Source organism: Oncorhynchus nerka, linkage group LG11 (genome assembly GCF_034236695.1).
Source record: "Oncorhynchus nerka isolate Pitt River linkage group LG11, Oner_Uvic_2.0, whole genome shotgun sequence".
Classification (NCBI taxonomy): Eukaryota; Metazoa; Chordata; class Actinopteri; order Salmoniformes; family Salmonidae; genus Oncorhynchus; species Oncorhynchus nerka.
The window spans coordinates 41,380,195-41,398,084 of NC_088406.1; the positions used below are offsets into that span (position 1 = coordinate 41,380,195).

At 38.9% G+C, this 17,890-nt stretch overlaps 1 protein-coding gene and 2 long non-coding RNA genes across 3 annotated transcripts; 2 read left to right on the forward strand and 1 right to left on the reverse strand.

Annotated features, from left to right (window-relative positions):
- The first annotated feature begins 5,112 nt into the window (after nucleotides 1–5,112).
- On the forward strand, nucleotides 5,113–6,711 carry LOC115136890 (uncharacterized). The gene is made up of 2 exons (XR_003864721.2): nucleotides 5,113–5,958; nucleotides 6,337–6,711. It is a non-coding gene; the product is annotated as an uncharacterized LOC115136890 (long non-coding RNA).
- Nucleotides 6,712–7,000: 289 nt separating this feature from the next.
- Nucleotides 7,001–11,783, reverse strand: LOC115136879 (POU class 2 homeobox associating factor 3-like). Its single transcript, XM_029672761.2, has 5 exons — nucleotides 11,624–11,783; nucleotides 9,578–9,669; nucleotides 8,585–8,636; nucleotides 7,699–7,928; nucleotides 7,001–7,519 (listed from the first exon to the last, which is right to left on the reverse strand). Exons 1-5 carry the CDS (start codon nucleotides 11,628–11,630, stop codon nucleotides 7,232–7,234), a joined length of 669 nt encoding a protein of 222 aa, XP_029528621.1. The 5' UTR covers nucleotides 11,631–11,783; the 3' UTR covers nucleotides 7,001–7,231.
- LOC115136887 (uncharacterized) lies at nucleotides 7,893–13,403 on the forward strand. Its single transcript, XR_010465063.1, has 2 exons — nucleotides 7,893–10,418; nucleotides 11,569–13,403. It is a non-coding gene; the product is annotated as an uncharacterized LOC115136887 (long non-coding RNA).
- The last annotated feature ends 4,487 nt before the right edge of the window (nucleotides 13,404–17,890 follow it).

A 17,890-nucleotide genomic window follows, 5' to 3' on the forward strand; every position in this document is an offset into this window, starting at 1 on the left:
TGGGTCCTTTTCTTCATATGCTTCTGTTTTTCAACGCCAAACACACCATTGGTGTGCGTGGTGAAAGCTCTTTTTTCATGTCATCAGATCATAGCACCGATTCCAATCCAAGTGCCAATTCTGTTTATCAAACTTAAACCAGCGCTAAGGTCAGATGCCGTGAAAATATAGCCTTTTTTCAAACACACCAGTGATGGGTTTGGAGTTGAAAAATGGAAGCATATGCAGAAAAGTACCTCATACCTATGGTAAAATATGCTGGTGGATCTTTGATGTTATGGAGCTATTTTGCTTCCACTGGTCCTGGGGCCCTTGTTAAAGCGACAATCAGCAGTTGAGACAATAACAAAGCGACCTCCTTCCTCACCCCAGTTTTGGTAAAAAGCTGAAGGATAGGGCTGGGGAAATGTGACCACTCTCAAATTCGTAGACAGAGCTATGGATGTAAGGACTGACCATCCAGTACATAAAAATTATAGTTTTAACCATATTTTGAGGCTATATAGTGTTTGTTCACATTTACTTTGTTGACCAACATTGGATTGAAACAAGTTTATATTTGGGGTTCTGATAGGGTATGACGGTTTAACTAAGCTCAGAAGGCATTTAGAAGTTATATTCTTCAAGCATCAATACGAACATTTCATTAAGTCAGAAGTAAACATTTTAGAAAAAGGTTTTAGTGTCATTAACCTCATAAGGGGAGGGTGCTAGAGTATTGAAAACACGGGAGCCAATCATTTTGACCTGTATCTTTTTGAGTTTTTTAAAATGACTTTTTAAACAAAATCTCTTTCTCTCAGCAATTGTATTAGTATAAAATAATAACATTTCCCTATTTGTTTTGCATACAATATAGCTAAGAACGTGTATTATATATTTTATACAGCATTTTTTTGCTCAGCTTTATCAAGGGTGCCAATAATGACGGACCTGACTGTATATGAGGTACAAATGCACAAGCAATCAACCTTTGCTTTGAGATGCATTCAGACAGGTTCAGACAAATCTGAGTTTTCATCTACTGGGAGAAATTCTGTGTGAAAAAAATGCTACATCAACACAGTGTATTGGTAATACAATAGCTATGAGCAGAGTTCATGCTCAGACTTGCCCTCTTGCAACACTGGGAATGAAAAAGTTGCCCTCAATCATCCCTTGTCTTCAAAGAGTAAAATATCAGGACACATTTAGACTGGGACTTATATGTACTGCGGGTAATTAGGTCTAATGGCAAATGGAAAAGACCTCTACTGAAACCATAAAAATACAGGGGGACACATACAGTGACAAACATCTCATCATTGTAAAGATCAGACTTAAGATGAGAAAAACCCAAGACCAAAAAAACAGGACCAAAAAAGTACCACACCGCATTCCCTAAAACCCAGGAGTAAATTATACATTACATTAGGAAATTTGGACCAGGCCAAAATAAAAATGTCTCAACAATAAATCAGCCTGTTTAGAGGAGAAGGGACAAGCCAAATAAAAATTATTGGACAAAGTAGTGAAGATTTGTGGCACTATGACACCTTTTTTCTGGAGGTCAGATACTCTCTTCCCAAGACCAAGCATGTTATTGGCCTGAAGCTTAAAAGGTCTATAAGGACTAAATAGAACTGGGTAGTAGGTCTGGAACAAAAACAAGAGAGTGTAGGAAAATCTAGATTTTTTTACACAATGCAATAACAATAGTAAAAGAGTTTGAAGTGTGCAGCCCCAACGTGTAGGGGAGCTCTCGACACAGAATTAGAATTGCAGGTGTCATTGTGGCGTGTATGGTGCAGCACCTCTCTTCCCTCCCTGCTCTGGCTTCCTGGTGCTAGAGGGCACAATTTCTGAAAGGTAGAGCACAGGCGTGCTAGTCAGGCCAATTTGTTGGGACAAACATGTATGGCCTTGCTAACCCACACATTTCCCAAAAGGAACAAACACTGTTCGGAACAGACCTGTTTGAAAACATCTAGGAATGTATCTAGGGTTAATCATCCCTTTTTTATATGTATTTTTTTCTTTCACCTTTATTTATAGCCGTAAATCAATTAAGAATACATTCTTAATTACAATGATGACTTGTCAATTCCTAAGGACTGGTCAAAAGGCAAGGCATTGACACTATCAATGCTGAGATGGTCAAGAACAACCCCTGAAATTTGAATCGAAATGCACAGATAGATCTGTTTGAAAACATATGGGAGTTCATTTAGGAATAGTCACACTCCTCTCTGGCTTGGTTTTTTTTTCACACAAAAAAGGGAGTGGCTGCATGGACCACACATTCACGATACGCGACATCATACAACGATGCCTGGAATGGAAAGCCACTTTATACCTCAACTTGATCTAGTTCAGAAATGCTTTCGACAGTGTGCTCAGAAACAGCATTTGGAAAGTCCTCTCATGGCATCCCCCACAAACAAATGACTTGTTAGCTGCCTCTAGAGGGAAGTTGAATTTGCCATCCTTGTTAACAACCTTTAAAAGACTGGTTCTCCATCATCTGTGGCATACCCCAAGGATGCATTCTCTCACCCATTCTTTTCATGGTTGCTACTGACTGATTCATTAGGAACATTGTAAAAGACTGACCTAGAGGGCCACATCCAGTGGACTCCCTTCTTAGTGCTTGAGGATCTTGAATTTTCAGAGGACATTGCTCTGCATGCTCTTTTCCTAACAATCCCGCATGCAGATGATCACAACTAGATTGAGCCAGTTTGCTGACCAACTGGGCCGGCAGATAAATGTGGAACAAGACCCACGAGCTGAGAATCAACACACCATGTGTATTGAATCACATATTTTATTATGTGCAGATAGACTGACCCTCGTTTTTTTTAGAGGTAGTTAACCATTTTTTTCTGTTTTCAAAAACAGAACTGCTAATATAAAATTCATAATAATGTTGCTTTGGCAAACACTGGAAATAAAAAAAACTGTCTATAAATGTGGTACATGTAATTATAGAAAAGAAATCTACATATTAAAATAAAATCTGTAGACATACTGTCTCTCTTTTTGTCAGGAATGGATCTCTCCTTATCCAGTGCAATTAGGGTTAAGTGCCTTGCTCAAGGGTCCATCAACAGATTTTTCACCTAGTCGGCTCCAGGACTCTTAACGGCAAAGCTACATGCCACCTACCCCAGTCGTGATGGTGTTATCACAGCAATAAATGAATGTGTTCCTCTGGTTGGTCAGTATTAAAAGGCCTTATGGTTCGAACAGAAGGAGCGTGCTTTACATCTTGTGCCGATATCAAACCTTGTGAAATACTTTTATCGGGCTCGCCTTCCTTACACACAAGTAAGGACTTGATAGGAAACATCAACACAATCCTTTGAAGTGACATTGTGCCAAGTCAGCAAACATTCCAACCCAAAGACAAATAAGAAAACGCTGTGAATGAGTATGAATCAGTGCCTGTGACTTTCAAATATACACATATGTACACATACTGGAGTATGTTTGATCCTCAAATACCACAAGTTATTTTCTATGAAGTAATATAGCTTTTTGATATGTAAGTGGTACTTCAGGGATTCATATTCGGTGCACTCATGTTGGAATGAGATTCACTAATAACGATCGAACGTAGCAAACAGTGAGCTGTTGTTCACTTTCTTTTCAATCTTTCAATGGTGCCCCAGGAGGAATATTACTCATTCATCACAATCACATCCCACTCACCGATCACTTTGTTAAGACACAAGGGTTTGCAACTTATTTTCCCACATTCACTAATCAATTATTGCAGCTGTTTGAAATTACAGCTACTGCAAGGGCAATTACTGTCAAATTATCAGCTCCGGGGTATACTGTCACAGTTAAGTTATGTTTTAAATGTCACACTCAAATCTTCCGAAGGTGTATGTGTAGCTCAATAAATGTAGTTTAGGATGATTTGTAACACATACATTTTGAATGAAGTTTCGGCTATGATGACACAGACTCTATGTACAAACAGCACTTCCAGAGAGTAAATAATCTCTTTAGCCAACAGTGTTAAACAATAGCCTAACCATACTGTACGATTGGCATGGTTAATAGATAAATTACATTAAAAATAAAGGCTCAATAGCAGTGTTCTGTCATATTGTGGGTGGCTCATGAGTCTTAGCAGGTGAAAGTGCAAATTGATCTAGGGTGGACAAGCATTTCACTACACCTGCAATAACATCTGCTAAATATGTGTATGTGACCAATACCATTTGATTTGATTGGATTTGACAAGGTTTATCAGGGGATTTCCACAGAGGATTGTTAAACAGGCACTTGGCATGAGAGTAGGGGGACTTTGGAACCCTGAACACACCCTAGCATTAATTTGACTTTGACACATTCCTTTTCAGCACTGAGTGAGTGCTGACTGTCAGTTCATCTGGACAGCATTAAACCCTTTATTTTTTAAATATTATTTTTTACATTTAAGTTGAGAAATTGTATGGAACAAATGGTGTGGTACTTGGTAATTGTTTCCTTGTCCTTTTCATTGTGTCTTTATGTTGCAAGTAAATATTATGCTCAGAATGAAAGATGTCTAGAAAGGGAGCTGTAAGAAGGAGGCAAGGTTGCAAAATAATAAAAAAATAAATGTTAATCAGGTGCATAACACAGCATAACTGATTATATAAAATGGTGGGTAGTTCTTTATCCCCAAGAGCTCAATATCCACAATGTTATTCTAATGCATGATGTTCCTCCAGCCCATCGAGACCTAACTAAATAGAAAAGACTGAGAGACAAGACAGACAAATTTCTAAGTATGATTAAGGTAAGGAATTCAATAAGTAAATGTGTAATTTGACTGAACTATCCCTTTTATGTTAGTGTGACCACTTTCAGTGGTTTATGAATGATTTGTGGAGCATTCATAGGCCTTATAAAGGGTTATGAAGGGGGAACACTCACTTCAGGGCTTGAGACAATTAGATGAGCTGAATGTGATAGGCGATGAGGTTAAGGTTCTATATTAGGTACAATGCCTGCTTTGTTTTTGAAAAGCTACACAGTTTTCTTGTTTAGATACCTTTTCATACAATTAATATCCTTTATTTTTACCCAAAACCCTGCCTTGCCTCCACTCCCACCAATGGTAGAACCCAAAACAGTACCAAACCACCTTGTCACATTTGTCAATCAAGTTATAAGACAACTAATTTAGGCCATTGAACACCACAGCTAACTTTTCCAATTGGCTGGAATAGAAACCCAGGAACCTATGAGCTGCCAGTAAGAGTTTTAAATATCAAATGGGGCCCAGGGTTCAAATAGTATGTGTTTTTTTCATATACTGTACTTTGAGTGTTTGATTGAGCCTCACTTGAGTGTGAGATGGGCGGCACATTTGTAATTTTGGGACTATTCCATTGGTTCAATTGTGCCAAGCAAGCTTAATCAGGCACATCTAACTTATCTGAAAAAATAAACAAATACTATTTTAACCCATGTCTGCAGATGCAAGCAGTGATGAAATCTGGGCCCAACATTTAATAGTAGCTCATAATGTAGGCCCTAAAGATTTCTTTAATTTGGTATGTTCAACATCAACTAGAGGTCAAGAGAAAAGACCATACTTGAAGGCCCCTCTTTCAACTATTGTACTCTCCTTGTGTGCCATGTATGCAATTGCATCCCTCCTCCCCTTCTTTGCCTTCAGCATAATACCTCATAGGTTCTTCTGAGGATCTTCTGATGACACGACAAACACTAGCGCTACCTGCAGCCCTTGGCTTCCTCTCTTCCATAATCCTCATTATTAACTCCATTCTGATGAATGAGAGCAGACCCAGACACATGCTTCAGCTCCGATTGTATAAAAAGAGAAAAAGGTGCTCTACTGAGGATTTAGAAATCCAAAAAGAAGCATCTTACCCCAGAACCCTTCACAAGATCACTATCCCAGAAAACTTGGTTAATGAGTTGGACATCATAAGAGGTCAAGGATCACAGCAGGTATGTGCTGCACTATGCTTGCAGCCTGCATACATGAGAAGGTTATACTTTTGGATGTGGGTTTATGCTACAATAATTATGACTGCTGCTATCGAACATAATGTTTAGAATAGAAGACAGGAGAGTGACAGTAAACTACTGGGGTAAAAATAGTCATAGTTATAAGCAGCTGTAACAAGTGTACATGAATACATTCTGATTTGCGCGCGCATTTGGCAGGCACTGGATTATGCTTTCTATTACACACAACTCGTGCGCGATTATCAAACCCCCTTTGAGCTGTTGTGTGTCATAAAAACATGAAATCCTTATCCAGGTAGTTATCTTTTATTGGTGCGTATTTTTGGTGAGATGTAACAATATGATCATTTTGGACAGGCAGGCCTACTTCTATCCCTGCTCAACCCCACTTTATCTCGGCCTCGGAGGAGACTTGGATCCCGAGGCAGAAGATGATGTGTACGGAGGGTAGAGTGGAGACAGGCGTCTCTTGAGTTAGATGTGACCTGATGCGACGTGCACTTGCAACTGCCTTAATGGAAGATACTTTTTCCACATCCAGAGCAGTCAATGTTAACCTTATTGTTTTGTTTTTCTTCGTTTGTCAGTGGGTTTTGAGATTATTTTTTTGTAATGACAAGCACTATAAAACAAATTCTAGATCATTATCGCCCGTCTATTGTAATTTGTCTTGGTTTATTAGATTTTTATTTGTGTCTTAGCAGTAAATATGATTAAATAACTTGAACATGATTGGTCTATTAAAGTTAATGTTTCTAACTAAGCTTCAGTGTGCATCTGCACAGGGAAACTAAATAGTGAGTTGAAGGGGATGATGCTGCTAATTTCCTTTGGGTAGGCTTTTCAAAGAATTTACAAAATGAATGCATCCATAAGAAAAAATATGCTGAAAAAATATACTGGATGACATCATTGCATCGAGGTTAGAGCAGCCCTTGGCCGTGGTATGTTGACCATAACCCCCCCGTCCGTGCCTTATTGCTTAAATATCCAAGTCAATAACTAAGAAGATAGCACTAAGCCCACACATATCCAACATTTATCCAAACTCGGGAATTCTAAAACCATTATTCCAATCATATCAAAAACAGAAACTCGGAGGAAACTTCGACCGCAAACACTCTGAAATGTAAAGCAGGCCTACATCTCAAAACAAATGCCACAAGTGTCAACGTTTGACTTCGAGTTACAGACATTGTTTTGACTGCAAATTATACTGTATTTACACAGACAACAAAGACCGAATACATTTTCAAAGGTAGCACAGCTCTGAATTTGACAAATCACGCCTGAAGTAGCTGTCCTCCGCAGGCGAGGCGTATACATAGTCTGATGTGCCATACGGTGCGTATTCTGGAGTGGAGACGCTCTCCTGGAGGTTGCAGTTCTGGTAGTGGTAGTGGTCTGGAACAAACCCATAACTCAAGTCCAGCCTCGTCGGAGAGTTGTAACACGACGAAGAGTAAGACTCCTGTGGCGAATAACTATTGTAATCGACCGGACTTGGCATATTCAGGGAACCTGACGGTGAGCTGGGAGCCTGAAAAACAAGCCAGAGGAGATGTGCATTACTATTCTAGTACAGTATAACGAAACCATTTCCTACTCCAAGCCAAATCTCTGAATGAACAAACAGCCTGAGCTTTGTCAAATATTTCATATGACCGTGCGTAATTGCAAAGAGAGGAGATTGCGCAACTGAATTTGAATAAAGCATACCATGCCATGGCCGTAATAGCCCATATTCGGGGAGTGATTTTCCTGGCGCCAAAGTTTTGTTGAGGTAGCGGGATGCAGAATACCACTGCTGTAGGTCTCGTTGGGGATCATCATGCTTATCAATTGTTGATTATCGAAGCTGTCCATCTGGACGTTGCTCTCTGGAATGTCCCGCGGCTGAAAGATGCAGTTGGAATTCATCTCTTCAGGGAAATAATCAAAGTAATGGCCTATAGGAATGAACGAGAAGGATCAGTAAGAGGATACATACATAAACACATGCAGGGAGACATGTAAATAAGTGAAGACTCCAGAAGTGATGTCACAGCACCACCAGCCAACAGCTAAAAAACACATTTGAATGCAAGTTTATAAAAAGGTCCCAGTACACTGCACTTTAGGAATGTGGGTCAGTGTCAACTGTATACAAAGATATATATTCCAACTATTCTGCTGTGGTCGTTGATTCTCCATGTAAGTGTCAATCTAGATATTTTACCTGACCGAATCTGATGCGCAATTCAGACTCCGAATATATTTTATAACAGGCTTTTGTGATTTTACAGCTATTCTGCTATTTGCATGTATGATGCATAATGCATTGCCTTCTGTCTTTTGGATCAAAGCTTGTTTTTTTTATTATGATTTACTGCAACGCCCCCACTGGACATTTCAAATGGCATTTACTGTACTTTACTGTAGGCTACATTTATGTTCGTTAGCAGGTTTGGATACAGTCAAGATAAAACCATTTTTACTATAGAACATTGATTCTGGACCATCCATGGTGATGCTTTTGTCGTACAACGATTTTGGGATCAAGATAATGTCAGACAATGGAACGCTGTATCGAAATGTTGATTTATTTGGACATATTTGATCTTACCTGACAAGGAGGAGGAGACGCACACATCCTGACTCACCAAGCTCTGGGATTTCTATTCATTTAGGAAAATAAGTAAGAAAGAGAGACACAGAGAGAGAAAAAACACAAGTCCCCATTCATTTGCAACAGTTCGATTCGGTTATTTTTCATCGCCTTGAAAGCTACTTGTTACCTTCAAATAACAAGTAGCCTACCACCCACTGTATAGCACAATAATGGCATTTGTTTATTTTTTATCTTTTATTCTTCATTTCGGAGGGTTGTGTGTGTGTGTGTGTGTGTGTGTGTGTGTGTGTGTGTGTGTGTGTGTGTGTGTGTGTGTGTGTGTGTGTGTGTGTGTGTGTGTGTGTGTGTGTGTGTGTGAGAGAGAGGGAGAGAGAGAAAGAGAGAGAGAGAAAGAGAGAGAGAGAGAGAGAGAGGGAGATCTATTTCGCTTGCTTTGGCGATGTAAACATATGTTTCCCATGCCAATAAAGCCCTTAAATTTAACATTGAGAGACAGAGAAAGAATTAAGGGAGTGGCTCCAATAATTAGCGTCATCTTTGCCATCTTTGCCATATGTTCTGCCAATTGCCATGTGGACATAAGAACATATTTTCTGATTTTTGAATCTACATTTGCTATAAAATATCACATAAAACAACTGGAACTGTCCCTACATGAACAAATATCCCACTGTTACTGCTAAACGTTCATTGATAGGCTACTAGAGAGTAGACCTGGTGGTCAATCATTAATGAGACGTGCAACTTCGTGTTCGGGGTAAGGTTGGTGGCTGTTGCGGCAATTGAGGAAGTGATTGCAATGGGGATTTCATGGAGAGAGCAACACCTCCAATTATACTGAGACTGTGTGTGTGAGTGTGTGTGTGTGTGTGTGTGTGTGTGTGTGTGTGTGTGTGTGTGTGTGTGTGTGTGTGTGTGTGTGTGTGTGTGTGTGTGTGTGTGTGTGTGTGTGTGTGTGTGTGTGGAGGGGGGGGTTACCATTCTAACCGTTTTAGTTGATGTCTGGAGAGCTCTTTTCTGTTGCAGCAACTGTTTAACTGTTGTCTTCACCCGCACACCCTGGTACACCTTTGGCTTATCTGTCAAAAGAGAAAAACATGGTGTCGATGTTTACTGTAAACAAACTTGAATGGTCCTAACCCTGCCACTCCTGAGCACTTTCACTGCCTGCTGCATACTTTCACGCAACAATTTAATTAGGCCTATTTAATCATTTAAAACATTGGAATATTATTAAAAACACACTTCAATATTACTATAAGATTGTTTTGATCAGGGTGTTTAACGCAATGTATTACATCTATAATTATTTGTGAATTTCAAACGAATTATGCAATATAGTATGAACAAACGCTCAAATGTTGCCGAGTTTATTGTATCAAAGTTGCCCATGCGAAAGTGTCCTAATATTGTCCTACATAGGTCTATATCCTCTGTAGCCTGCCTCTGCGAGAACCTCGCACGACAGAGACAGGGTTTCGAATTTCACAGTCAATACAGTGGGCTTGCCTTCACACTCATTTCAAGCACAAAGGAAAGCTGTGCAAAAATGACATTGTAAATGTAACGTTTCGATTTTATTTAGCTAATATGTTTCTTTTTATTCTATACATAGGCCTAAAACACAGGTTAAGCGTTGCGATCCATGAAAGGGGGATGATAGCGGCATATTCCGTGAAAGTAGGGAAATAAAGTTAGGCTACAGGTAAAGCGGGCAAACAACAGTCTGGTAAGAGTCAATAACAAAGACCCAAAAGGACTCCACAAATCCGGTGAAAATAAGGTGAAAATGGAAGACTTCGCTTGAGAAATTCGTCCGATTATAAAAGTAAGTTACTTTTACGCTCCGCACTTAGCCAACATATCATTGGTAGGCCATGGGATAACAATATGAGCTTTAGCCTACCCGACGATAAAATAAAGGTTGTTTTGGTTTTGATGATCATTCTGGTTAGCCTATCGAACCCCCACACCTGACAATTATGCAGTAAAACCATTTCGTTTTCTGTAAAAATGCATCCATTGAAGCAGGACTGTATTTGAAATGAAATTGAATACTAATTTGATGCTATCAAAACATAGCCTACTGTAAATGATCGGGAACTAGGCAGATAGGTTAGAGCCGTTGCCTATACCCACTCTAAACACATGTTCAATGTTTTAGTGCAGTAGCCGAGCGTTTAGATTTTTATGCTAAAATGAACGGTACTCATATATGTACGCCTTCGATTGTATGTCATGGCTTCACTTCTAACTATAAGGGGGTATAACGTTCTTCTTCAATGACTAAAGTCCTTACAGAAACGACGCCACACAATGGTAGAACTCATTAAGGCAGTCAGAGACTGTCTCAGGAGTGGAAAGTTGGCGGTAAAGGTGATTCGATAATAGCAGCTGCTGGCAGAATCTAAAGAGGTGTGCTTGGCTGTCAAACCCATCCTTTTAAATATTCATATTCTGAAATGTCAGATCATGATTTGTCTTAAATGTGGCAAATAGTAAAGCTACCCAAAAGACACATCCCACTGATTACTGCTTAAAATGACCATTTGTACATTTACATATTAAAGTGTGATTAGAATGACTACAATTACAGTTGAATCGACAAGAATAATGCAAATAAAACCGCGTTTGAGTTAAGTTAACCTTACGCCCTAACGTGGACGAAATGGCCAAAAGTAGTGATGTTTAAGAAATAAGCTAAATACTATTTTAAAAACGTTGTTCAATTAAATTGCCAACTATTGCAATAGAAAATAGCATACATCATGCAGGTAATAGGCATTAATCCACACGAGGCCATTGTTGAAAATTAGTTTACATTATTCTTTAGTTAAAACACGAGTTACATACTTTATCTCTAAGGTTTTCATCAGAACCTCGCAGTTCCCATATAAGTGAAACAGCATGTTGTGCAATGTCAATTATTTCCAATCGTTTTGTTCTAACATTTATATTTCTTTCTTTCTTTCTTTCAGGAGGAACGTAAAAGAGAAGAACCATGATCCGATGAAAAAAGAATGCTAAACTTACCAGACATGTTGTACAAATTAAGAAGTACTCCTGGAAGAAGAGCAGTTATGAGATTCCACAATGTCCTTTTCTGGCTGAGTTATATGGGCTATATCGAAATATTCATAAAAGTCACATAAATTCTCAACACACAAGTCTTAAAACTGTCTCAGAGCATACAATAATACCCTAATATAGCTAGGGATATATTAGTTTGTGAAATTTTCTCTCCATGCCTACTTTTTAAAACCCCTAGAACTCAATGATTTGACAATGATTTGATTGCGCGTTACTTTCAATTTGAATATTCAAAGGCTACTCAAAAATACAGATTTTTCAGTATAAATCAATACATATGCACTTAAAATAACATTTCATTTAATATAATTGAATAATAGTTTATACCCAAACCAAAAAGAAATTGACATTTTGAACATTTTATCCATCTTTTGCCAATCTGCACATCAGTCCCTCTTCATAATGAGGCACTACAGGAAAGTAACGGTTAGATGTTCTATGTAAACATGACCAACAATTAAACATCGCAGATCATATGTATTTCAGGATGGATGAGCACATCAACACGTTATGACCATTACATTTTTAGTCTTATTTTAAACAATAAACTATGACATGTCTAGGTTGTGGGCGTGGCATATGGTAGCAGCCATTTCTGCCATCACTGACTCCATTGCTCCCTCAGCAATTGCATGCTCCCCATCACCGGAACTCACATCACCCACGTCTTACCAATTGTGTTATATTTCTTTTAGCATTTTTTAGTGTAGTTACATGAATGATATAATATAAAGACTGAACGTTTCAGCCATTCACATGTCAAACCTGATTTGACATCCCAGGTCTCCTATATATGAATCGAGAATACTATCTACAAATGTATTACAATGCAAAAATTCGGTTTACAAACGTCTGATATATTTTCAATTCAATGACAAGACTCCCCGATTAGTCTACTTGTGTAGGCTAGAACTACTTAGATGTGGACAAAGTCATTTCAATTGATAGACTTATTTGAATAGGGTTACTGTCCATACCAGTTTAATTTTATAAGAGTTTACAACTTAATACATATGATATGAGAAAACAGCACATTGCTTTAGAGAAAACCATTTCCTATAAATGTTCTTCCATTGTGAGCCTACATTACATTTGAATAACAATTTACAAACATATCAAACAATGAACTCGAACCTAGTTTTAATTCAAATAGCTTAGATTTCATTTTTGGGGTATCGATCTATCATTATCCTCACTCATATATTGAGAAAATGCACACACTATCTGCCCAATACAATCTATGGCCTTTCCTGATTTGTACTGGTAGGGGCCTATACAATGATCCCTATTATGTAGGCCTAAATCCCATCATCTCCACTGGGTAGTTGTATTGACAAACTTCTGACCTTCAATAAAGTAGGACCTAGGTCCATTATCCTAACTACCAAGAATATTATGCTAGTGCTCTCATAGAATATCTAACGTTTGGCTTTTTAAAATTAATTTATTGCTGCCGTTGCAATCCCCCCCATGAATTACGCTATCGTAAGAGACGAGGTAACACGAAAGAACCGCGCCATCTAGTGTAGGATATACGTTAGTAGGTTCTCCCTAAGTCTTAATTCGATGTGGTGATAACAGAACAAAGTATAACTCAACAAACGGAAAAGGCATGTTTTTTTCATGTGTCATTTTAGCAAAAAAAATATGTTTCATTTTCATGCATTTATTGCAGTGTCTTTTATTATAATGGATTTATAATAAAGAATTCTACTGCCCTATACATTATGTATGTTTTTTATTTCTTGCAATGTATAAATGAAACGCCAAACATAGGAAGCATTGATTAATCAGGGAAATGGAGTATGGTAAATCACTTGCACCCATTGACCAATTCAGATCACTGCATTGTCTTTGAAAGTAAAATATTCAGGTGGAGATTCCCATTCACTTCTTGAAGTATTCTGTGCATGGTCATCTCTGATTGTCTTTCATTATATTCAAGACTTTTCATACCGAGGTAAAGACAGTTTTAGGTTGGATATTCGACGGATATTCTCCTGTAGTTTTCCTTACGTCCATCAACAGCAGTTAGGGACCATCAACATAGTGACAAATGACATTTTTCACATTTCAATAGCTCTTTAACCATTACTCCAAACGCTTTCAAAACTGGTTGTAGCTAACCCGATGCCACAGACACACATTGCACACCCTTTAGTGTGTCCATTTTTATCTCACATGGTTTTACATGAATTTTTCAAATATTAGAATGTCAATAGCTCCTTGGTCATGTGACCTGGTGACTTCAAACAAGGTTCAGAATGTCCACTGACTGCCCTTCTATATTGCACACCCTTTAGTTTGTCCATTTTTATCTGACATGGTTTTACACAAAGTTGTCCAAATGTAGAATTTCAATAGCTCCTTGGTCATGTGACCTAATGTCCGCTGACTACCCTTCTATATTGCACACTCTCGTTTGTGTACTGTAAAATCACGCGGTGTAACATACATTTTTCATAGTTTCAAATTTGCATTAGCTCCTTGGTCATGTCAATTACACACCTAAGAAGCATACAGTGGATATACACCCATATTGCATAACCTCTAGTCATGTATCTTCTATATTGTTGTACATTATTATTAGTTTGACAATTAGGGGGTTCAGTCCAATGTTGTGTTTACCCTTTTCTTTAATATTTATCTATAATAATTGGTAGTTCTAAGTACTTATTTTCCCTGTTTTTTTCTCACAGTGTTTAACAGTGGTACACAATAGGAGAGAGACAGATGATATCTATTTTCGTTAATATCAACCATAAAGGAAAAGGGCAAAGTACGAGAGTCATGCTATTAATTGTCCAAAGCAGGGATGGAGAGTGAGCTGGTGAGGTAGGCTGGTCAATACATATACTGAACATGTAACCACAGTAATGGTGGCCACTAAATCAATCAATAAAAATATAACATTGACAAATTAAACAAATTGTAGACCTTTAATCTTTTCCAACATGTCAACAGAAACTTAACTTCAATTAAGTATGAAACATTTCACAGTGTTAACTTTCTCTTTATCCCTGGTTGATGTACATGTCAGAGCCTCTTCAGTGTGGGTGGGGTATAGCATACATTTTCAACAACAACCGACTGCACTTCCAGTTTGTGTTCTTTACTCTGTTGAACTCTGTTGTCTTCATTCCTAGTTACAGCACATGGAACCACCGTTGGCATGCAAAACATTCAATCTAAAACAAAACAAAGCCTAACACGTTATAAATAATATCAAATATCAATGCAGTTTGATGAATGACGAATTAGCCATCCATTGTGTTATATCATAAGTTGTCTTACATGCCATCACTGTTGTCAAAAGATTATAAACATGTTAAATAAAGTTACTAACCCAGTCAGTCTTTGGGCCACATCCAGGTTCTTTATCAGTCGCACACAAGCAGTTGTTGGCTTTGTTGAACTCTGAAATCATAGGCATGAACTGAACATACGGCTGTCCCACACTACTACATAAAGAATTTACATTTACTTTGAATTAAATGTCATTACCAGACATGTTTAGTATATCCTCAGTCATTTCTTTTCTCAGTTGCTCCATGTTTTTTTGAAGGTTCCATATCAATTTGGGAGGGGATGTTGGGGAAGTTCTGTGCAACTTCCTTGGCCATCTACACCAAAAAAATCAAATAGAGTTTTTTACCTAATTGTCACATAGCAGCTAACCATTCATTATTTAAAATATAGCTATCAAACCTGCATTATAAAGACCCCACAGCTGATGGTGTCCTGCTGCATGGTGTGAGTTATTTCCCCTCTACACTTTATATCCGCCCAGTTGTCTTTTCCATGGCAGGATCTTCTCATTTTGAAGTATTCTCTTTTTTATGTAAAAATAATGGGATTATGATTAGTTAGTTATAGGCAAATTAATACACAAGCCAAATTTGTATGCTGTTTTCCTTATCACTATAATCTAGTAGTAATTTATTAGTAGAGGTCATTTCCTTTATGCCTCATTCTACACACAGCCTAAATTATAGGCACTGAACCATTTACAGGACAATAAAAGTAGCATATAGGATCCAACCCTATTACAGAGTGAATAAATGTACAGTCGTGGCAAAAGTCTTGAGAATGACACAAATATTAATTTTCACAAAGTCTGCTGCCTCAGTTTGTATGATGGCAATTTGCATATACTCCAGAATGTTATGATGAGTGATCAGATTGCAATTAATTGCAAAATCCCTTTTTGCAATGAAAATGAACTGATTCCCCAAAAAACATTTCCACTGCATTTCAGCCCTGCTACAAAAGGACCAGCTGACATCAAGGCTGTTCAGTCTGCTGATAAGAATGATGTGATTGACAGAGTCAAAAACCTTGGCCAGGTTGATGGATACGGCTGCACAGTGTTGTCTTTTGTCGATGGCTATTATGATATCGTTTAAGACCTTGAGCGTGGCTGAGGTGCATGCATGACAAGCTTGGAAACCAGATTGCATAGTGGAGAAGGTACGGTGGGATTTGAAATGGTCGGTGATCTGTTTGTTAACTTGGCTTTCAAGACCTTAGAAAGGCAGGGTAGGATAGATATAGGTCTGTAACAGTTTGGGTCTAGAGTGCCTCCTCCTTTGAAGAGGGGGATGACCGCGGCAGCTTTCCAATCTCTGGGGATCTCAGACGATACGAAAGAGAGGTTGAACAGGCTAGTAATAGAGGTTGCAACAACTTCGGCAGATAATTTTAGAAAGAGAGGGTACAGATTGTCTAGCCCAGCTGATTTGTATGGGTCCAGATTTTGCAGCTCTTTCAGAACATCAGCTATCTGGATTTGGGTGAAGGAGAAACGGGGGAGGTTTGGGCAAGTTGCTGTGGGGGTGCAGAGCTGTTGACCGGGGTAGGGTTAGCCAGGTGGAAACCAAGCCCAGCCTTAGAAAAATGCTTCTTAAAATTCTCGATAATCGTAGATTTATCGATGGTGGCAGTGTTTCCTAGCCTCAGTGCAGTGGGCAGCTGGGAGGAGGTGCTCTTATTTTCCATGGACTTTACAGTGTCCCAGAACTTTTTGGAGTTTGTGCTACTGGATGTACATTTCTGTTTGAAAAAGCTAGCCTTAGCTTTCCTAACTGCCTATGGTTCCTAACTTGGTTCCTAACTTCCCTGAAAAGTTGCATATCGCGGGGGCTATTCGATGCTAATGCAGTACACCACTGGATGTTTTTGTGCTGGTCAAGGGCAGTCAGGTCTGGAGGGAACCAAGGGCTATATCTGTTCCTGGTTCTACATTTTTTGAATCGGGCATGCTTATTTAAGATGGTGAGGAAGGCACTTTTAAAGAATAACCAGGCATCCTCTGTCGGAATGAGGTCATTATCCTTCCAGGATAACCGGGCCAGGACGATTAGAAAGGCCTGCTCACGGAAGTGTTTTAGGGAGCATTTGACTGTGATGAGGGGTGGTCGTTTGACCGCAGACCCATTACTGACGCAGGCAATGAGGCAGTGATCGCTGAGATCCTGGTTGAAGACAGCAGAGGTGTATTTAGAGGACAGGTTGGTCAGGATGATATCTACGAGGGTGCCCGAGTTTACGGATTTGGGGTTGTACCTGATAGGTTCCATCATAATTTGGGTGAGATTGAGGGCATCTAGCTTAGATTGTATGACGGCCGAGGTGTTAAGCATGTCCGAGGTTAGGTCACCTAACATTACAAACTCTAAAGATAAATGGGGGGCAATTAAATCACATATGGTGTCCAGGGCGGAGCTTGGGCTGAGGGGGATCTGTAACAAGCGGCAACAGTGAGAGACTTATTTCTGGAAAGGTGAATTTTTAAAAGTAGAAGCTCTAACTGTTTGGGCACAGACCTGGATAGCATGACATAACTTTGCAGGCTGTCTCTGTGTAACGGCGTTTGTCTGTTGAAAGAGGAGCGGACCAAAATGTGGCGTGGTGGTTACTCATGTTCTTTAATAAAAAATGAACGATACATGAAATAACTAAATAAATATACAAAACAACAAACGGAACGTGAAAACCTATACAGCCTGTCAGGTGCTAACTAACACAAAGACAGGAACAATCACCCACAAACACACAGTGAAACCCAGGCTACCTAAATATGGTTCCCAATCAGAGACAATGAGAATCACCTGACTCTGATTGAGAACCGCCTCAGGCAGCCAAGCCTATGCTATACACCCCTACTCAGCCACAATCCCCAATGCCTACAAAAACCCCAATACGACAATA